The sequence below is a fragment of the Botryllus schlosseri genome, chromosome 7 (genome assembly GCF_051294905.1).
Source record: "Botryllus schlosseri isolate E-star chromosome 7, Bs_hap1, whole genome shotgun sequence".
Lineage (NCBI taxonomy): Eukaryota > Metazoa > Chordata > Ascidiacea > Stolidobranchia > Styelidae > Botryllus > Botryllus schlosseri.
Genome location: NC_137242.1, coordinates 14,871,003 through 14,894,861, shown reverse-complemented (window position 1 = coordinate 14,894,861; position 23,859 = coordinate 14,871,003). Strand labels below are relative to the sequence as shown.

The 23,859-nt window shown below is 40.7% G+C and overlaps 1 protein-coding gene across 2 annotated transcripts; it reads left to right on the top strand.

Annotated features, from left to right (window-relative positions):
• The first annotated feature begins 374 nt into the window (after positions 1-374).
• LOC145442680 (beta-1,3-galactosyltransferase 1-like) lies at positions 375-23,145 on the top strand. 2 transcript variants are annotated; one of them, XM_080320665.1, is made up of 5 exons: positions 375-584; positions 14,126-14,398; positions 16,789-16,970; positions 21,984-22,203; positions 22,266-23,145. In XM_080320665.1, the coding sequence occupies exons 2-5, from the start codon at positions 14,217-14,219 to the stop codon at positions 22,825-22,827; spliced, it is 1,146 nt and encodes a 381-aa protein (XP_080176791.1). In that variant the 5' UTR covers positions 375-584; positions 14,126-14,216; the 3' UTR covers positions 22,828-23,145. The 2 variants fall into 2 exon arrangements, with proteins under 2 accessions (XP_080176791.1, XP_080176790.1); XM_080320664.1 differs by lacking the exon at positions 375-584 and having other exon boundaries at positions 11,940-14,398.
• Positions 23,146-23,859: the final 714 nt, after the last annotated feature.

The window sequence follows — 23,859 nt, the reverse complement described above, 5'->3', positions numbered from 1 at the left end:
CATTTTCGTCGGTAACAGCTATTTGATATCCATATGGATGATTGATATTGATATTGATACTTTCACCATCCTCGTTGTACTTCAAGAGACGAAATTAGGTCCATGTTTAGTCCAGTCCCATAGTAAAGCATATAGCAACAAAACAGTTTTGGGTCGAGTTATCTTTATCGCCCCTAGTGTTCAAAATGAAGTGGAAATGCCCCATTATAACAATTCAAAACATCACAAGATTGCAATAAATGAAAAGAGAGAAAATAGTCGTAACGACTTTTCTAGCTGGTAGGCGAATAAGATAGGCTACGTCAAATCGTGGTCCGGGCGTCCGGTAACTTCGAGCGCCGAGCATATGTTAGTAGCGTTACTGTTATGTCGACATGCAATTTCCGCATACTTCGGAAATGGAGGCGTGAGTGGTATTTTTGGCGAAACAAAACATTGATTCGGTATAGTTACTAGGTCCCGTGAAAGCGTAAGGGCCTCGAGCTGTTAGATAGCATATCCTTTGTACGAGAAACTAGAGATAACAAGAAACAAGTGATTAATAATATGATTTGTTATTGTGGATTTAAAGGAGCTTCTTGGAGGTACAGAATTTCAATGTACAATTGAATAGCATATTCGTTGCTCTAGTTGCTAGTTGCTCACGATTACCCCTGACGAGTGTCAGCCGAAAATATTCGGGTTCATTTCAATATAAGTATACTATTCAATTGTATTGTGGATTTATACATGAAACGCGTACAAACGTGCTATGCTGTTGAAAGACTCTTCAGCCAGATTGTAACATTTACCGATCAGTGGCTGTGATGCCCGGTTTTACTAGGGCCTGTTGAAAGGTATTGGTCTATCAGTGTTCAGTGTTGGGAATATCGTGCCATGACTTGATTCGAGGGAAGTTTTCCAGACGACTTCATTTGACTCGAGTCATATTGCAAAAATTACGTTTCAGTAATGTGGATTGTGTGGACTCGAGACCGGAACCGAAATTTTCGAATCAGACCAAGTCAACGAGTAATCAGTGTCAACTAAATCATCGCTGTACCTGTACGTCAAGGGTGGGCAATTATTTTTCTCCGGGGGCCAAATGAGTAACAGATAATTAGGGCCATTTAAAGTCATTAAAGTCATATTTTTTTCTATGCATCAGTAAGTCGTGAAATCAGTTTTAACGCAAAAAACACATCCTTATGGGGTATATTAAGAAAGTTATAAAGTCATATAAAGTCATATTTTGCTGGCTAAGTCATAAAAAGTTATAAAGTCATATTTTTAGTATAGTTTAAATAAAAAGTACCAATTTAAGCGGTGAAGCAATCAAGCACTAAGAAACTAAGGCAGTTACTCTTTGGGGTAGCTGGTCGAATGCTGCTCAATATTATGCCGAGACGTAGGAAGGTGAAGTTATTGTAAAGAGCTTCAAAAATTCCGTCAACGATCCAAAGTTGACTATTCAGCCAATTTGCCTCCACTATAACAATATTTCAAGCTTAATACTGAAAATGGAAAATTAGAGCCTACGTACACCGTCAACCTGATGTCATGTTGTAATGGAAAGTTATAGCCCACGTACACACCCATGCTGATCTAAATGCCCTTGATTTCGGAAAAGATCCGCTTGAGCTCAAAAATTACAATAAGAAGCAATTGGACAAAAACGACGCGAAAAAAAATTATGGAGCTACAAGGACGAGACATTTCACCATCGCTTTATGGAAAACTGCAGAAGTATCAACCCACATCAGCGTCTGTGGAGCGCTCATTTTCCTTACTAAAGTCATTATACGTCCAAATCGTAACTTCAAAGTTTCTAACATTCCACACTACATGAAACTGTACTACAACAGTGGCTTCAAATAAAAATGGATGTGTTATGTTACGTATGTTTTACTCTTTAGTTCCGTGAGTGACGTTGTTCGCATGTAAAAATACACGATTTTCACATAAAGTCATATAAAATCATATTTTCCGAAAAATAAAGTCATATTATGGATTTTTTAAGGTCATATAAAAATGGCCCTACAGATAATACCTTTGCGGGCCGAGCCAAAATGTTTAGATATATTCTCCAGCGCATTAATTTTATTTCTAAATTGAAAGCAGTGAATTGCATTGTTAATAAATGCTGTTCAGTGGATGCGTTGGTATTAGCTAATGAGAAAATGACGCTTAATTAACAAAAAAACTATAATCTATTTATTTTCCATCATATTTCGAAACAATGTTAAACATGCATTACAATATTACATGATACATTTGAAATTCTCTCCCAAACGTATTTGGGATACCACAAAGTTTATTGTCTTGCTCGCTGCCTTCCGAACGGTTGCGGCTTGGCGAAATCGACATATCCGTTTTGGCCAACATGAGGCGGTACTGTCGGTCAAGGTTTCCTCGCCGTCGAGCTTTTTGCCAGCACACTTCACAGAGTCACATGTTCGCCGAAATGTCATTGTCAAAGTCTTGGTTTGTCGTGTCGCGGTAACGGCCGACGCCGAAATGCTAATCTCTATAAATTAAGCGTTTTTCAGGGAGAGGGGTACCCACATTAATAATAAAAGATAGCTAGCCACGATAAATCGCGCTAAACGCGAAGAAATCTTGAAAATAGTTTTATAAATATCTTACAAATACTCTTTACGAAATAATTTTGGGCCCCCTATAATTGAGAGGTTTGGGGTGCGGCAGTTGCAACTCTGTGTTTAGTGCTCCATTGTCCCTACCGTCTTTGCATTTCAGCTTCATGTGGTCTTATTTTGACATACCCGTTCATCCTTTGTGGATAATGATGTCTCATAGTAAAAATGAGCACTAATTGTCTTGTTTTACGAAATAGGTATTTCGAAACGTAGCTTATCACGAAACAATTTGAAACACAGACCGTGCAATGCGTAATAAGACAATGACAACAAAGAAGGTTTGAACTAAACATGGAAAAATGACTTATTGTGACTTTAATTGTTACGACGTTCTTTGGTACATCCGCTTTATTTTGAATCCGGATTACGCATGCGAGCTTGCTAGGGACGCAGGCTGCGTAATCGCGGCATATTAATGAACACTGAACAGGGTTCGAAGTAAACCAATTTCCGTTCTCGCTCAGTTTATACAGCAGTGGTTCTTAACCTTTTTCATATCGTTACCCCCAAGAAGAAAATGACGGGATGCAATTACACCTTTTCAAAAAATGACAAATTACAGCTTGCACTCAATTAATCGAAGAACAGCACAAAGATGACGTCATAATGTACACTGAAAGTTACACTGTTAAAAAGATCAAGTCCTTGCGAAGGCTTATGTTTTCGTGTTATCCAGTGGTCAAATATAAACAAAGGGTATGATAATTATCGACTGCGTCCCTCATGTAATTTTCAATCGCAAAATCATTTAGTTTTGATAGAAAACCCTGATAGAAATTCAATCAGAAGGTTCAATGCCATTATGACGAAGATTGGTTTTTCATTTTTGAAGGAGAACCCAGAAGGTTCCAAAATCTTCCCCTCGTTTCTTCAAAGGCATGTCGACGATTTCAAACTCAATTTTACTGACTAGACTAGACCACCACTACACTTTTCAATACTAACAACTATATTTCTACGATATTGGTACTGCATTATAGGTGTAAAGCTAAACTTAGACGCCCCTTGTTGTCTTTCAATTTGTCAGCATGCGCAACAATGTATGATCCGCACTACTACGAAATAAATTAGAATTACCTAGCACTATACTGAACTACATTCGGCCCTGTTATTCATAATCACTAATGGTTACTATGCTATCACAGCGCAGGCATGGTGTATTAAGTTAGGCTTACCATACGTCCTCTTTTAAGAGGATTTGTCCTCTTTTTTGACTTTTTTGAAAGTGTCCTCGTAGGACGCCCTTTTGTCCTCTTTTTTGAGATTTTGTCCTCTTTTTTGAAAATTTAGTTCAGATTTAGTGGAAATCGCGAGTGATATGCCGTAAATTAGCGCAGAAGTGAAGCTCCTGAGGGTATTTCGGAGGGAAAAGTGGTGATTTAAGCCCTGAGTGAAAAGAAGACCTTTTTCTTTTTTTTTTTTAGTCAACCGATCACGAAGTGGGAAAAATTCACCGGTTTTTGGGAATTCCACTCCGGTTTTGCATCTTGCAAATTTCTGAAAGAAAGTGTCCTCTTTTTACATTTTCAAAATATGGTAAGCCTAATTAAGTGAAACGAAATATATAGGCCTACAAGCTCGCAAAAACATGTGTTAGCCTACATTCATATTTACGTTTGAAAATACTTCAGTGCAGCGTTATAAGTATAAAAATTTGAATTACCCCCCCAGAAATTGGTAAATTACCCCTTTGGGGGTAATTACCCCCAGGTTAAAAACCACTGTTATACAGCTTATAGTTTTATTCCACGCAGCAACATTCAAAAGTAAGTTTATGTTTGAATTCCATGAAACGGGCTTGCGGGATATTCCTTCCTCAATTAGGCTGATCGCTGCTGACACCATACAGTCACCGACGTAGCTTTGCAGGTCTACGTATATATGAGCCATACAACGTTGCGACTGCAGGCATTATCATTAACTCGATATTCCGTACTCGATTCAGAATTTATAGTGAATTAATCGTACTTTATTCATCTTGTAAAATGAAGTGACTCGAAGCATGCCCTGTATGCCTGATTAGTGGTTTGACCAAGTCACTTCCATAAATCATGTGACCTAACTCGAGTCACTTTCAAAACCGACTGACTTGACTTGAGTTAAAATGTGCAATGACATTATATTACTTATGGCTTGAAGGTATACCTTGATCTCAGGGCCGTAACAGCAATTCGTCAGCCCCCCCCCCCCCCAAAAAAAAACTTTGGTCCCCCATAGGGTTACCGAACGTCTGGAGGCTTCGCCCCCCAGACCCCCCTGCACCGATACACTGTTTACCACTATTCATCAAATTCATTGGGATGTTTGTTTAGTGCAGTGGTTCTCAACCACTAGTGTGCCATTTAGGTCTCGCAAGTGTGCCGCGAGCGAATTCTTCAGAATTTTGAAATTATGCGCAAAATAATTCAAGTCTATAGCAAACGATATATAATGTAAATCGAGCTTGATGTAGAGTTTATACATTTGACTAATCAAAATTGATATTATGCTCGCAATCAATATCCCCCTCGAATTCGCTTTACCGGGCGGATCGCGTGCTTTGAAGGCTGAATTCAGTTTTGTACAATACGTGATTGATCGCACGCAGAGAAGAGCAGACTTGGCGGCGCCTGAATGACAATGCAATTTTCTATTCCTCACTACCCCCCCCCCCCCCCCCCCCAATCACCAGCGATAAATCAACTCTTTTTAGGGATTGACGTTCGCGTTTACAAATTCGAATATCAAACATGGCAATACACATTGTGATTGTTAAGTATCGCGCCGGCATCTTCCGTTAAAATGCAGGCTTGCAGCACAACGTTGTGTCGCTGTCGACGAATATGAGAATTGAGAAGTAAGGTAGATCAAATTATATCAGTTAACAAACTTCTTCGCCGCTTAGATTATACATTTCTGGTTTGTTGGAGGTATAATTGAACTGCGGGTGGCTGCCATTAGAACTATTTAGGTATGGATATCATCCCGCGTGGTACACGATCTGCGTGAAAATGTATTGTATAGCCTGGTATTCCCTACACCTCAGTATTCGTTAGCGGCGATGGTGTTTGACATCTTCGACCCAATGCGGCAGTGGGCAGATTTATTGCCAAACAAATCTTATGAAATCGTATCTAAGGGCAGCCCGAAGCAGGGCTTTGGAGCCGGAGCCGGAGCCCGGAGCCGGAGCCCCGGAGCCGTGCATTTTCACCGGAGCTGGAGCCGGAGCCGGAGCTCTACATAAAATTCAGCCGGAGCCGGAGCTGGAGCCCGTTATTTGAGGAGTAGCTCCGGCTCCGACCCATTTCATAAGATGCTATTATATATGCAACAACCACATCTACTGATTTATCATAATTGAACAGCAGGCCAGAATTTTAATGCTGTGCACAGCAATGGCATAGATTAAAGTGCGTTCTAGTGCAACTACTGTATGATGTTGTCGACGATTGACAAGTATTCAGTATGACGTCACAAGCCGGCACCTATATGTCTTCGTTGCTACATCGGATGTTACTGACGGCTGACAGGCTATAGATTATAATAGATAAATAACCTATGGGTAGATTAGTAATCTATATAGACCAGGAATGGCCAACCTTTTCGGCTAAAGGGGCACATGCAATTGACGAACGAGTGCGCGGTCCACTAGCCACGCCAAGCGGGTAAAATTTTCTAAGTTTATAAATAAACAAGGTCAATAATATTATTACTTGTATGAGTATGGCGGGTCTATTGTATACCGCCCGCTAGGCTCAGTTTGCAAGGACACGACTATTCGGCGTCTGGCCACATCGATATCGAAGGTCCCCGATAATATGCGACAATCATTTTGTGCCTACATTTCACCGTCGACGATCTTTATGCGAGCGCTAACGCGAAAAGACTTTCTCCCGTAATTGCGAATACAGTTACACTCAATCGGGTAAATTATGCGTTTTTTTCACTTTCAGTAGGGGGTAGGCTACCAAGCAAGAAATCGTGTGACAATTAAACACGCGAAGCGTGAAGAAAAATTTCGCTACTATTTTAGTTTATTGTAATGTACGACGATTTACTGAAAATGTGACTGGACCCTGGATCTGCCAATGCGTCGGAACTGATATTTTAGTCATCAACATCCCAAGTGTCGCAGCCAGAATTGTAATTTTTGGTTGCAAGTTCACAATCTGAGCAATTCATTTTCGATAATATAATATGAAATTAGCTCGCGGGTCACGCAAAACCCTCTCGCTGGCCACATTTGGCCCACGGGTTGGCCACCCCTGATATGGACAGGCCCATTCGATAATTTCAGAGCCGGAGCCGGAGCAGGAGCCGGAGCAGTGGTAATAATGCGGCTCCGGAGCTGGAGCCGGAGCTAATGTATGATAGAAGAGAGCTCCGGAGCCGGAGCTGGAGCAGTTTAAATCTACGGCTGCTCCAAAGCCCTGGCCCGAAGTTTCTGTGAAGTGGTATATCAAAACCACCCCTTTTACCTTCGTATGAATAGTTGAATACGCCCTGTTTGTGGTAATCACGAAGGAACAATGTTCTGGTCCGAGGAACACGGCGACTTTCTCTCAAGGCCTATTATAGGGTTGCCATTAGGGATGGTGTGAACGCGAGGTTCACGTTCGCGTTCTGTGTGTGAACCTCGGAAATTTAGAGGTTCGCGTTCACAACAGAACCTTGGTAGGTTCTGCACTGTGCACCTTTTTCATATATAACAATTTTCACTTCATAATAACATCGTTGGTTTAAATTTATTGCATTTCAACTGCAGGCCACTTCATGCATGGCGCTGGCAGCATAAAATAATCAACACTAAACGAGCATGCACCTTGACAATCTCAAAAGTTTCACTTGCTTTGTTGCAAAAGTTTGCTCGAAAGATCCAGCTTTCCGTTTGTAAATATTTAGTGACTCTCTGCTGCGAGCTTGACCCGCAATCACAAAATATCACGAGCGAAATAAGCTATGTAGTCATTGAATGATGCTTATTCGACCAATCAATGAGATTGATATCGTTTTCTGATGTAAAAAATCTAGCAGGCGCATGGGGTCAATCTTGACTTCATGTTTACTGTATCATTAAAACCAAATCGGTGCAATTGAGGTGTTGGCTATACTGCTGTATATCTTGTTAATGGGGTAATATCAGTAGCAAGCATAGATACCCGGTTCACACCATGATCAAAATCAATGTAGCAATACTCGGATGCCGAATACATTTTCCGGTCTATCATACGAAAAAGGTGATTTAAGTCTGATTTGAGTCAAGTCATGACTCGAGCCATCCCAACACTGCTACAAGGCTATATCTGCATCTTCCTTGCCCGGCGGCATATGCACATAATGTAATCATGGTATGCATATGCGCAGATCGTGTGTATGTATATCATGATTCGGTGTATATGCTGCAAAAACATCAAAGACAAAAATACACCTACCTTTCCTTATATTCCCTGGTAAGTCCTCGTCGAAATTGTGGGCAAAGGCGGAGGATATTGATTTTATGGGATTATTATATCATTTAATTGCCCCAGATGATATATTTGGCGACGTTTAAAACGTCAATATATACTTCAGCATTGTGACGCTATGTTGCCCGAGTCGTCACTAGGTATCGTGTACATTAATATAGGCTATCATTTCATTGAAGGATAGGGTTGGAATTAGCAATATGACGTCACGTGACGTCACGAGGTTCACGTTCGTGTTCACACAGAACCTTTCAAAAAGGTTCGCGTTCACACGAACCTGAACCTTTCAGAGGTTCACACCATCCCTAGTTGCCATACGTCCGGAATTTCCCGGACGTGTCCGGAATTTCACTGATCAAACTGCGTCCGGGAGGAATTTCTAAAATATGCCTAAATGTCCGGAATTTCGAAGGTTTGAAATAGGATCAAATTGTTTTCGTAAATCAACAGACACGATATTAATTTTGGGCATATTTATGCCACTTGAAATTTTTCGTCGCGCTGCGTGCGATTTAGTGCCACAATCGAGGTTTTTAATATGTGGTCCACCACCATCGCAACAATACAATCAAAAATTATTAAAAATAACTATAATTTACTGAAATAAGTCTAATTGTATTCGCAATTATAGGATAGCGGTGTATTACTAGAGTCGGGTAAGGTCATTAAATGCAGTCAATGATATTGGCTCTAAACCTGGGGGTCGTTTATCTTTATTCTGGGGTTCGCGAACATGTTGAACGTAATCAGCTTCCAAAATAGGCCGTAAGTCTGGCAAATGTGCTGACCGTTTTTCAGCAATCAGCTTATCATTCTGAGCTGGGTCACAATACATTTTTAAATTTGAAATGGAGTCGCGGCCATGAACGGTTGAAAACCACCGGATGTGCAACCGGATCTGCATTTAGGCTCATAAATAGTCTTATCCGTGACATGGCATGACTTACGAGGTATAATTCCGTTCCCCGTATTTTCGAAGCCATCATCCCCCACCTGCTCCACCGCTAACTATGATCATTTATGCATGCAATATTATACACTGCTGCTTTCATTCAGAAAATTTTATGACCAGATGCATATAGAAACCAGATGTATATAGTAAGGCCGCAGAAGTTCCATCGATTACCCTATGCGGCCTATGGTAGGCTCAAGATCAGCGTTTATTTGGACAGGAGGGGATTGAAAAAATGTTGGTTCGATCCCGGTTACAAGACACAACCACATAAATGCACCGAGCCAGCTTTATAGCGGCTCCTGAACCGGATCGTGACCACTTATGGTCGATAGGCAAATTTTTGCTAGTGTCACGTCATATATTGACAATACCTTATTATAAAATCTGCTAGTGGACGCTAGCCTAGCCTAGCCTACCCTAGCCTAGTAAGCTATCAAATGACGCTTCACTTACAAAAGTTTACTTTTAAATTATTAAAATGGAGAAGTTTATTTAAAAAAAACGGAAGTACAGAAACATTTTGGATTGACTGCAGAGGTGGTCACATTAGTCGGCGTTAGGCTACTACTGGGTGCTAATAAGTATTCTGGTAGTGTACTGGTGCAGTATGACAAAAAAAGTTCAGAACCACTGAGATGGTGTGCCGCGAGCTATTTTTGATTTCCAAAGGGTGCTGCGAGGTCAAAAAGGTTGAGAACCACTGGTTTAGTGTATCAGCTTTTGTAGCCTAAGCGCGCAAAATTTCTAGATTTCATGATTTCATCGGTCAGTATTGTCGGGAATTGCATACATTGCTGTCAATTTTTACCTTCTCTCTGCTCATGTAATCAGATTTGCCGGGCAGAGCTGAGTGAGGTGTGTTTGAAAAGGTAGGACCACTCAATAATAATTAAACATCTTCGGGCGTTGGCAGGAACGAAACAGCACCTCGTCAGGCTCGCAAAAACGTGGGTCTTGGGCTCCCATAGCGTGATAAAACGCCCCCCCCCCCCCATCACGTTGTTCGCGTTTGTCACGAAATTACCTGTACTGTAGGCCTATTGTGAGCCAGCGCGAAGCGCGAAAGTTTTCGATAATTTATGATAAAATCGGTCAATCAGATCGGCGATTGCATACATAATATGCCATCAATTTATTGTCCTCTCCACTCACGTAATTAGATTTACCGGTAGAGCTGAGTGAAGTGTCTTGAAAACGGAAGGGCCCGTAAATAATGATTAAACATCTTCGGGCGGGCGGAACCGTTGATATGACTTCGTTACATGATGTTATTTCGTGACTTCCAGTCTGCTATATCAAAAAATATCGAACCGCCCAAACGTAGGCTTCTAAACTAAGAGACGCACACGATTTCAAATTGGTATTTCTTCACTGGCATAAAAGTTTTCCCAGCGGGATGGTATTTGCTTGTGAGGTTCAGATTGCAAAGACAGTAACATTCGGCGCCAGTCATTTAGGCGCCTATGGACAATTAAACCTATATGTATTTAGTATAGCGAAGTGGTCTGCATGAGGGCATAGACCCTTTCGGCCAAGCTTTTCTCGCTGTCAATCGTTCTGGCCCACTTCTTGGAGTCGCATGTTATATGGCCTAGAACTTGATTGTATATCTTGGTGGGTCGTGGCGTGGTAATGGCCCAATACCCAATATTAAATATAAATGGCTACTTGAATTCGCGTAAATTGCATAAATTTTCAAAAAATACTCTATGATTTATGCTAATTCACGAAATAATTTTGGGTCCCCCATCGAGCTCGGGCCCCCCACAATTGGGGGTTTTGGGGTGCGGCAGTTACGGTGCTGCTTGATCTTGACTTGACCGCAACACTCTCTGCATGTGTTACCGCTTTAATGCCATCAAGCTATACCTTCGTAATTCTCTGCTCATGATATATTCTCCTAGACATAGGCTACCACATGCATCTCGGCGATGTAGGCTACTTTAGGCGTGTCATTGGACTCATCAAAGCTACTAGAGCTCCGCGTGCGTGTCAATATGGTAATTGGCTGCGCAAAATGTGCGGTCGTCCACAAAACGCCATTATCAACTGGTTATAGAATTGTTATGAATTGAGCACATATTTTTATTAATGAAAATTGATCATTCGCATTTACGACCAAAACAAAATCCGCAGAATTTTGGATTATATGAAACTAACAGAGATGAGCGGATTTGTAATTTCTATGTCCTAATCCAATCCAAATCCGAAGATTCAAATCCTAATCCTAAACCGAATCCAAAATATTTCTATATTTTAATCCTAATTCTAATCCGATTCAAACTTAGAATTCTACTTAGAAAGCCTATAGGTTATGTTTATCCCTTTAGTTATGCAAAAAATAAATAAATAGCTTTGTGAGTGCCAAAATACATAAAGTAATCTTGGTAGAACGAGAAACCTTGTCGATACTCGCCACGGGACATCAATCTTACGCATTCACAATTACTACCCATACAGACTGGTGTACCTCAGGGATCAGTTCTCGGGCCCCTGCTGTTCATAATTTACATCAATGATATTGGTCATTTATTTGACAATGACATCACACTGTTTGCTGATGACACCAGCCTAGTTATACCCGGTAAAAATTTATCTGATGCATTTGACAACATTAACACTCAGCTATCGACAGTGTCAAAATGGATGGCATCCAACCAACTTCAGCTCAATGCCTCCAAAACCAAAACTCTCGTGTTCCATACACAAGTGAATCGCAGTGGAATTAGAGTAAATAACGCACATCTTGATACACATAAAACTGTTAGATATCTTGGCATTATCATTGATGATAAACTCGGATGGTCTGATCATATCAACAATATAAAAACTAAAATCTCGCGTGGTGTCGGGGCTCTCTATCGCCTTAAAAATTTAATTCCTCATCAACCTCTCAGATCAGTCTACTATGCCTTAATTCACTGCTATCTCATTTATAGGATCCTAGTTTGGGGACCTGCTGCGAAAAAACATCTGCAGAAATTGCAAGTCTTGCAAAACCGAGTCATACGAATTCTCTGTCGGAAATCTAGATATGAGAATTGTAATAGCATGTATCGTAGCGTTAGAATATTGGAAGTGGAAGACATTTTCAAATTTGAGTAATGAAATTTATGCATAGCTATATCATCAGGGTGAACTGCCACTATATTTTGATAATCTGTTCAAGATACCTTCAGATATCCACCAACATCATACCAGATTTTCTTCTAACTTGTCTGTGCAACACCAAAAATTCAATTCAAAATTCAATCAGTTTTATTGGTGTCAATATTTGGAATAAGCTGCCACCTAATCTCCGCAATTTAGACTCTTGTGCTTTTAAAAAACAATGTTTTCATTCTCTTATCTCTAACTACCGCTAAATTGTATTTGCGTTGTGTTTCAAATTGGTCCATGATACTGTGTCTTATCTTTCCTTTCGTTCGTTAGTTTATTTTAATTTTATTTTTTATTTATTAGTTATCGACTGTGAAAATTGCTCCTGTCCCGGGTGGCTCGGCTCTGAAGACTATATCATATCGAGCCTCCCGGCTATACCTTGTATGTCGCATTTCACTGTTACATTCTTGTAGTGTTATGTTGATATGTAATGTATACGAAAAAAGATTCTCTCTCTCTCTCTCTTACGAAATTCGGTAAATCCAATCCTAATCCATTCATTAAAAAATCTCAAATCCTAATCCGATCCAAATCCACCAAAATTTCACAAATCCGGTTTTCCAAAATCCTAATCCTATTCCATCTCTGGAAACTAATACAGATTAATTATGATATCTTGCATACATTGCCCTAACGTAATATACTTCAATAGCTGTTTGTTGAAGTCAATGAGACATATGAATCTGTGGTCGATCTTTTGTCAACAAGTTATTTGAACTCTGGCTGCATGTCAGACGTAGAAACAATGCACTTAGATTGGAAAGCAACTTTGTCTTGTAATTGCTCATGGTCGAAAATGTTTTCTCGCAAATGTATGTAGACCCGCGGGACACATTATCATGTAAGACCGGAAACTGTTTGCGGACCGCTCAAAATCCCGTCGCGGGCCGGGTGTGGCCGCTATCTCGCTATCGTACACCGATATTTATGTACATAAATTCTCAATTCTTGTTCTTAATTCAGGCAAAATCAGTTTCCGAAGCGACCAAAGTAAACAAACCCAATCTAAAGCGTCTATACTCTACAACAGGGCCGGGCAAACCGTGGTCCGCGAGGTAATTTCCAAAATTGGTGATATTATCAAAATTGGATTGCGCAGATTGTGAACTTGCAGGCCAACCAAAGATTTGATCAGTCTGGCCGCAACACTTTAGATGTGATGACTAAAATATCAGTTCCGACGAATTGGCATTTCCACGAGCCAGACACACTTTGATAGAGCTTCGTACACAACAATAAAGCAGAATAATTTGCGATAGATTTATCAAAAGTAAAAATTTTCTACACGCTTCGCGCAACATGTTGTCACTCGGTTTCTTGCTTTTAATATTGTTACCCCTTTGTGAAAATGAAAGAACGCCTAATGTATCAGATTCAGTCTAACTATATTCGCAATTACGAGACAAAGTGTCGATCAACATATGCGACCTTGCGTTTTCGCTTGCAGAACGGCCGTCGACTATTAAACCTAGGCACAAAATGATTGACGCATGTTGGTCGAAGCTTTGGAAATTGATATGTCCAGGCGCCGAATAGTCTAGTCTAGACTCTAGTCCTTGCAAACGGAGCCCAGCGATATACAACAGGTCCGCAATATAGTCAAGTGACGATATTATTGAGCTATGACTTTCGAAAAATTTTCACGCTTTGCGCGGCTAGTGGCCCGCGCAATATTTCGTCAATCGAATGTGGCCCTTTGGCTGAAAAGGTTGGCCACCCTTGCTCTACAATAACAAAAACCCAGTCGTTTTGCAGTTCTCCACCATACGCTATCTATAGTTCTTGAAAACAAATGGATCGGCATTGTCCATCTATTCATCAGTATTTATTACAGTGTTTTTAAACATTTTACGGCGTGAATTTTATGGCTCACCAAAGACAATTTCATCATTTGTCGGTACGTCCTGAACAAACTTCAAATTTTCCAGATGTCGAATCAAACTTTCCACTCAGTTATGATGTTTTGTGATAACGAATTAACGTTGGAACGGAATGAAGATTGACGAATGAAGTTGGAAGATGGGTGGATTATCTCGATATTACGTGAAATTCACATTTCTCGTTTTGCTTACAATTATATCATTGATTATACTCAGCAAGCAATCACACTACGAAACATATCCTAACCACGTCCACTATTCGTCACTGTACATGAAAGTTCCCAACTCGGCTGCGGCAAAATTTGGAAAACGTTATGCCAAGTATGAGTTTGAGTTTTTTGTTATTATAATTTTATCCTTTCAACAACACCACAGTTTCCGATACAACGAAGAGATATAGGACCGCATCAAAATGATTTGGGGTCTCCGGCCCTGAAAGAAAAGGATTACCAAAAATACCCGGATATAACAGCACTCGATCGTTAAGCAGTAATAGTGACTAAACCATGGACTCGTAAGTTAACGGTCAACTAACGACTGGTTTTCTGTGTGGTTCTACTTGTAGTTGTAGATGAGAATTGTGAAAAGAGAGTAGTTTTAGTTCTAGTTGCGGATTTTGAAAAGTGAGTCCTTTCGATATGCAGATTCCACATCCAATGTTTCTTCGCTCATTTTCAAGTCGTATTATCAGTTATAAGTGGTGTTTATTAGTGGTGTTTTAGTCGGGGATTTTTAAAGGTAGGCTAGGTAATAGTTCTAGTTGCTGGTTTTGAAAAATGAATAGTGAGGGCGAGGATCATAAAGTCAACTCAACCGGGAGAATGCTAATCATGTGATTAAAAACTGCTAATCGTGGCGCATTTCAGGCGGAGGGCATAACGTTTGCTGATCCGAAGAATGCTAGTCGTGTGATTAAAAATTGCTAATCCTGACGCATAAAGTTGGATAACGTTACGCGTGATGATTTATTATGATTATTATGGTGATGGTGCTGTTAATCAAGATATCTGCTGCTGCATCATAATGCGAAAACGCGTCATTGGCGGCCAGTTGTCAGGTTGTTGAATGACACGTCAGGCTGCTGATAAAAGATACCGCGACTGTAATAGGTAAAGCCAGGGTTGTAACCAAGTCGCAATGCTCCGAGTCACAAGTCAATCTAACTTTTATAGTTTTAACTCGAGTCAAGTCAAGTCATTTTCAGTTCACCACCGAGTCAAGTCCGAGTCCAAGTCAGCGAGCAGCGGGTCAAGTCCAAGTCATGGTATTATGACTCGAGTCCGAGTCCAAGTCATTGTGTTGACTGCTCGGTGCGCTCAGTTTACAGTAAAATTCTTGTTTAACTCACTTTTTATAACTCTGTTCGGTGATATCGAGCGGTTCGCATTTATAATATACTAATTTTTCTCACTTTTAGCAGTTTCTGGTCGCATTTTCAAGGACCGCTACCAATAGACGAAGTACCAATAGCGTGGTTACTTTACTTTTCTTCGAAATTACAATTAAGTGTCTGGTTTGACCGTCGGATTCTCGAGTCATATGACTTGGTCCGAGTCATGCGCAATGACTGGAATCCAAGTCGAGCTATTACACAGATTGATTCGAGTCGAATCCAGTCATTTCCGTATTTTGAGAATATGACTCGAGTCAAGTCGAGTCATCAGACTCATCTCGACTCGAGTCAGACTCGAGTCATTACAACCCTGGTAAAATCATCATCATCGTCGCGAAATGAAATTCGCGTGTAATCAGCCCCGTACAGGGTACAGCGAAGAAACTGATCATAAAATATAGACAGGTATATCGCTCTGCAATAGTACGTATAATATTGCTTGAATAAATGATTGTTTTATGAAGCCGTTATAGGAGACAACCGTCACGGCCATTATCGGAAATGTTTCCGCGGAGGAATTTTACGCAGTGTAGTGAGATTGTCCCGGTTTGCTAAATCATGACATAAAAACTGAACTTCATGCGCTGCACTAATCCGGTTTCCTCAATCCTGGGTTGTTAAACCGTGATCTACGCGATGATCGACTTTTTAATCAATCCAACTTTATGATCTCGAACCCACTTCCATTGGTGTCGTGACGGCACTGTTTACCCGACTAAGGCACTCGCTTCCCTGATGAACTATCCGTCATATACGGACCAAAAATACCTTTAACCAGGACTACATCGTCTTGCAGCATTTTTACGGTCGGCGGTCATCATCATCAGAACATTCATTTCGTTACCATTGATCTATATCCACGTACTATAGCTGTTGAACCGACTATTTCGAGGGTTTCAAGCATCCCATATCGTATACGTCTGCTATATCGGGTGGTACGTCGTCTGTAGGCTCATACAACATGTTTTTGGAAAATTTACACAATTATGGCATAATTATACAACTTAAAAAACACATTTTTTAAAGGCCTTTGTTTAAAACATGTTTTAAACAATGTGTTTTAACCTACCATTTATTTTCAATGCAGCCCTAGTAAAATTACTGTTCCGCAGTTGTGGTCTGGTATAAGTCTAAGTCTTATCATGGTTTTCTAGGGCCCTTACTTGGTTGGTAGTCTTGTTATGTATGACCATTCCACTTATATATTCTACGTAAATCATCCTATAAGTGCTTCTAATATATTACCACACCTGAAAGGTGTGAGAAGTCGTTCACAATGGCGTAAGCCAGTACTAATAAGTGCAAATGTTTTCAACAGTGATGCATTTCCTACATCGAATCTCACCGGAAGACTTCCCACAACAAATCTAAGCGCTTTCAACGTACTGGGATATGGCAACGCATCATTAATGATTAGGATGGATACCCCAAGAGAGGAGTTGGCATTCAGTCTAAGTCCAAAAAATATCAGTTGCAAGGATGGTGCATTTAAAAAACGAGGTGACCGATTATTTTTCTGATCGTAACCACCTATTCGATTGGAAACTTGGACAGTTGGAAGCTAGGATCTTACTATGGACAGCTATTTCTTTATTGATGATCCTCTTTGGCACCATACCATATCAGAGATGGTTCGCCGTATACAGGTTATTATTGCCAATTTGAATTATATTGTATTGTACTGGCCTATAGCCTAGGTATTCTCCCAGAAATATTTGTGTAGGCCTACCTCTGTAGATGATCTAACTTCCCCTCTTTCATAGAAGCATGATACTATATCCGTCCCTATTAAACGTTTAGTAACGAGGAGTGATTCAAGTATCTATTCACTCCTGCCACAATAGTTGCCGATGCCTCAACACTTATATCCGCATTTCAATATTTCACCAATAGTATAAACTACTTGGTGGCTATACGTGTGCGTGATTACAATATTCACCTTTCAATTCTTGTGGTGATTTTGGAAGGTAATTATTGACGTCCGCCCGATTATTTGGATTTTAAGCCAGGTATTTAATTTGCAATTAGCCTGATGAAACTACGGTTGGCTTATTAGCAAAGTCATATACTTCTCGCGTCATCTGATATCAGAGCGGTACGTATCATGCCCTAAATGATTGAAAAGCGGCGTGGAAAGAGAGAGATTGGCGACCATTGTAAATGTGCAAATGTAAATCACTGATTTGTTATCAGTAATTCGTAATTAGACAAAGCGACGTCATTTCGGTATAGAACGCCAATTTCAACCTGAGTGCTCTGAGAAATACTACTCTCTCCATCGGACGAGCGAGTTCACGTTCGTCGTCTCTAAATTCTATTGTATTTGCACCCATGAGCGTCGCATTCTCGTGTCAAAATAATTCGTGAGTGATTTTCGTGCTAGTCTTGTTTTATTGGAGTTCGAAATTGGACCGTGTGTAATTGTGTATGCCTGCGAATTGCGATTCATTGTTGGGCATAATAGTTACTTAACAGGGCTTTGCTAACGTTAATCGTGAAATGCTGCAACTGTGCACTTTAGGGCGTTGAATTACATCAGTTTCTCAGCAGCCTAATACTGATTTTATTCGATTCGCTTGGACGGGAATCTTCTATATTCCAATTAACTTGGTCCTCGGTGGGCAGACTGGTAACATATGCACCAATATCATATTTAACTATAATTTAGCATTTGGCAGAAATCGGATTTCTTGAATAATCGTATTTTAAATCGGACTGTATGTTTTGATAATAATGAGTGCATTGTCTTTAGTATGAGGTCACATCAGTGTTTTAACACAGCCGGCCTACACCAGGGGTGATGAATCTGCGGCCATATAGAAGGTAATTTCTGCGGCCGTCGACATACAAATTGAATTTACGAATTGACTCCCGATCTGAGCCCCACAGTACAGAAGCGAACGCGGCGAGATATCGTAGTGGTTCGTTCCACAGCTGCAGCACAAATGGGTTGCGGTTCGAGTCCGACTTCAGAATTCCTACCTAAGTGTTGGAACTAGGGTTGGATTATCCGGATAACCGCAGGTATTTTCACTATCTGATATCCGGATATTTTTCTGCCGGTTAACCGGATAAAAAAGAATCGTTGCTAATGCATTTCAGACGTTTTAGTAAGCTTCAATAAGTCGTATTCAGTGTTGGCGCGGCCGATTATAGAGAAGCGTGTTGCCAATTAGCGAGATGCGTCTGTACACATTGCACAATGTAATGTGACGCGATCTCCTGCTGAGAAGATCGTTAAATTAGGTCATTGATTGCCGCGCGCTCGGCTATCGTCTCTGGCCTGATTTATCGCGTCTTCAACAAACCGATAGTTCCACTGGATTGAAGAATTGCATCTGCAATAGGCCATGTGCAATTGTGCAGTGTACACACTATTCCATCGCTGGCCTGCACAATCGCATCTTCATTGGCTTGGTGCTCGCGATATTATCGTTGACCTACACAATCGCATCTGCAATAGGCCTACGAACGATATAATCGATGGCCTAACCATCTCGGACCCAGCGTGCATTGGCTCCTATCTCTCGATGGCTTGTTGACGATATGCCGTTAAGTGTATTCTAATTAGTAATTCTGAGAGTGACACCGCGAAACTGAATGACATCGAATGTTCGCAAAAATGTGCGTCCGTGCAAGCGTAATTGATTTCCGCTGATGATTAATTCAAAAAAAAATCGAAACCCCCTGATTTTATTTCAATCCCCCTACATTTTCGGCTGGCTGCGTGCCTGATCACGTGAATTAGAGCGAGGTATCATGTCGGCATCAATTCCAGTATCAGCTAGTCGTCCTTCTAGTACTCCAAACCTAAACATAAGGATGGTCAAAAGGATGTAAAGCCGTTGAAGTTTCCGGCGTACCACCTGCCAACCTTTTGACTCTCTACGAAGCGCTGCTTTCTATTCAGTCCACTTCTGTGGAAGCTGAAAAAGCATTCAATGAACGTGGACTCTTTGTTACAAAATTCCGGTCCCGGCTACAGGATCCCACAATTGATGCATCTGTGCTTTAAAAAGAGGGCATTGCAGAAGCAGTGAACATTAAATTTGCGTGGTTTTTCTCGTATTCGCTCATACTGCGCGCGTAGGTAGGTACTCTACAATAACACTGTGTAATGATTTTGCGATCCGTTTTACATGCAGACCTAATGAAATCGATTGTCTCACTTAGCAGTTATTATCCGGTTAACCGGTTAGATAAATTCCAAAATATCCGGATATATCCGTTATCCGGATAGTGAAAATTATTGATATCCGAACTAACCCTAGTTGGAACCTCCTCGCCATCTGTGACTGAAGATTTTCTGAAGAAAATGGCTTCAAATACTTGACTTCAAGCTGAGACCACATCATGTTTAGAGCCCTGTTCCCCTTCCTCACTCATAATGTGATCTGGTGTCGTGTAATAAAACGAACTGTAAGTGCTGTAATTTGATTCAATCAATAAATCATGTTTCTTTAATGAACACACGCACGTCTGGTGTCGCGCACTGTTGTCCAGGAGACCGCTCAGTGAAAAATTAGAGGGAACACTATATAGTGACTACTGACTAGTATAGATGGCGAAAAAAACGTCGTCCAAAAGAAAATCAAGTAAATACACTGAAAATTGCTGATATTATTGGCGTTGCGCGCATATGACCTTAATAGGTGACAGCCGTAGGGATGGTGTGAACGCGAGGTTCACGTTCGCGTTCTGTGTGTGAACCTCGGAAATTTAGAGGTTCGCGTTCACAACAGAACCTTGGTAGGTTCTGCACTGTGAACCTTTTTCATATATTACAATTTTCACTTCATTATGACATTTTGGTGCGAATTTAATGCATTTCAATTGCGGGCCACGCTATGCATGACGCGGGCAGCATATAAAACCATAACAAAACGATCATGCACCTTGACAATCTCCAAGATTTTACTTGCTTTGTTACAAAAATTTGCTCGAAATATCCAGCTTTCCGTTTGTGAATATTTAGTGACTCTCTGCTGTTTGCTTGACCCGCAATCACTCAACATCACGAGCGACATACACTGCATGTAGTCAGCGAATGGTGCTTATTCAGCAAATCAATGAGATTGATATCGTTTTTTGATGTAACAAATCCAACAGGCGTACGGGGTCGATCTTGACTTCATATGTTTACTGTATCATTAAAACCAAATCCGTGCGAGTGAGGTGTTGGCTACAGCTGTACAACTGGTGGGGTATAGCCTAATATCGGTAGAAAGTATATAGAAGCCTGTTTTACACTCTGCCCTATATCAATGTAGCTATACTCCGACGCCGAGTACATTGTCCGGTCTGGCTAAGACCGTTAAGGCGGAAGCTTATATTCCCTGGCAACTCCTCGTTGAAATTGTTGGCAAAGCGACGGATGATATTGATTTTATTGGAGTATTTTATCATTTGATTGTCTCAGTTGATACATTTAGTGACGTTTAAAACCATAAAACGCCAATATGTACTTCACCATTGTGGCATTATGTGACTCGAGCCATCGCTAGGTATCGTTTTAATTAATATAGGCTATCACTTCATTGAAAGGCAGGGTTAGAAATGGAATTAGCAATATGACGTCACGTGACGTCATGAGGTTCACGTTCGTGTTCACACAGAACCTTTCAAAAAGGTTCGCGTTCACACGAACCTGAACCTTTCAGAGGTTCACACCATCCCTAGACTGACAGGTACCAATGTTCCATGTGTGAATAATACAAACAAACAGTTCTGAAGTAAGCTCAGACTCCATAGCGGGGGTCTACAACCTTTTTTGCTCTGCGCGTCGGTGTCAACTCAAATGCCACAGCCCAAGCCCACACCACTGCCGGCTGCCAACCTTTGCTGCATAACATCAGCTACCGGGGATTTATGCCGTACAAATCCAAATCCCTTGAGGAGAGAATCAAAGCGTGCATCTTGGATATCTGTGCAGAAAGTGCTATTAATGTTGCGTGAATGTGTCTTACGAGAACCAATGTATCACAGCAGTTCTGGTTTGAAACCGGAAGTCATGAGTCAGCATTATTTAAATAAGTGTTTCTACAAACATTTTCGAAAACTATTGTCAACTGAGAACCCCAAAATCGATGGTAAAAATATTGCGGTAAAGGTCCAAGCTATAACTAGTGGCAACAAATTCATGGAGTGATTTTACATAACAGCACCTTTGACCAATCGCTGTGGATTAGAAATTACTAAAATTTGAGATTAGGGGAATGAAAGTAGCAAAAAACACCTTTTTTCGGCGGGATACCATGGCAGATTGGAACTTGTAGCATATTCGGTAAGCCCAATATCTCAGTCCTTTGTAAATATCAAAGCGAACGGCTTCCACTCCCCGGAATTGTACTTTAGCTTCGATTTATTAAAAAATTCACCAATGATAACCTCCATCTGACTGCATTAATTGGGTTGCAGCATATCCTTGCATTTACCTCAAACTCTTGAAAAGCGTCAATGACTTCTTCTTTAGGATCACGTGATTTACACTCTCCCATTCTCTTCGTCTTACAGCGCTATGGTCCATGATCGTTTGTGTGAAATCTAACATCAAGAATGGTAAGCGACGCAATATTATCAGGCTGACGTGGGGAGCGCAAAAGATGCTTCACGGCGTTCGCCTGGTGGTTCTTTATATTGTCGGAAAAGACGAAAAAATAAATCAGACGGAGATTAACGAGGAACAGGAGCGATACGGTGATTTACTTCAGATCGATATTAAAGAACAGTACACGTATGATACCTATGGGCACTGGGCAGCCTAAAATTATCTCTAATGTACTTCTCAATATACAGGAATGTGGGCTGGAAAGTGTTAGCCGGAATGCAATGGATTAAGACGAACTGTCAGAGTCATTGGTTTTACTCGTCAGCGGACGACGACATGATGCCTGATCTGCAGAAAGTCTACGACGAGATACATAACGAAATGACTGCAGACAATTCCGAAAATATGCCCATAATTTGCCAGAATAGCTTGCGCAATAACGAAGGACCGATCAGAGACAAGCGTTACCGAAACTATGTTCCACACGAGCACTACTCCAAGGATTCGTATCCAAGCTTTTGTACAGGCGGATTTTACTCGATGCCAGCATCGATGTCGAACGCCCTCTATCAGATATCTAGGTATCACAAATATTTTTACAACGACGACGTGTGGCTGACGGCCCTTCTCCGTCTTTCGGCCGTTGATGCCGGCTTTGTCTGGTGTCGAGACGTAACAAATCAATTTTGTGGTTTAGCAAAATTTAAAGGAGGCTCTGTTCAACATGCTTTCGGCGATGAGAAGGTGATGTTGGATAAGTTGTCAAAGATGTATGCCTCTCGATATCAACCAGGGGCCGTGAACCTATAGATATTTTGACGATAGAATATGGCTTTCTAATAAATTCATAATTGGGCTCTGAATTCGCCTATTATTTATCATTATAGCTGCAACCTTTTTCTAAATTTTCAGCGACCGGAATAATAATTCTAGACTAGAGACATCTGAGACAAGTGTTGCCCTGTTCCATACACCGGCTTATCCAGCGGGGTTTTAAATAGGCCTACTCAGGACCGCCCGGTTTTCATGATCCTAATATTTATGCCGATTATTGCCTTCTAATAATAATTATTTGCTCACGCATCCATGTATCACTCAAATATAATGGATTTTCTATAACAGTGAAAATACTTACTCAAGGGTATATGCATCGCACGAATCTAATCTGTCGATTTGGGGGCGAAGTTCGTATCACTGCAAAACCGAAGTTTCTATGGCAACCAATATCATAATTCGCTGTACTAACATAACACGCCTTGAAATTATAGATTGAAACGTGTTGATTATAATTATTCAGAGAAGAGAAAATATGGCGACGCCTGTACGATAAGGTTGTTCAGAATTGACCGACTTTCAAAAAGTATTAAAACGTGTTCTAACCACTGTTTTCTGTAATGGGAAACGGGAAATGGATAGGGTTGCATTTAAAACTTTTTTTTCAAAAGTTGTATAATTATACCGTAATTGTGTAAATACTTTCGACGAAACGTGTAGCATTAGCCTACGGACGATTTGCACCCGTTATAGTCAACGCATACATAACGGAACGGTTAAAACCCTCGATATTGTCGTCGATTCAACCGTTATAGTACGTAGATATGGATCCTTGCTACGGAATAGATGTTCTGATGATGATGACCGCCGACCGTAAAAATGCTTCACAACGATGCAGTCCTGGTTAAAGATAATTTTTTTCCGCTTATGACAGGGGTCGCCAAATGAGCCATAATTACCTGATGTTTTCAATTGTCAATTTCAATCCATTGTAACGTCGCAACTAAAGATTCGTGACGTCATGGCTGAGAAAATAATGTTTCAAACCAGGGCCATGTTTTAAACATG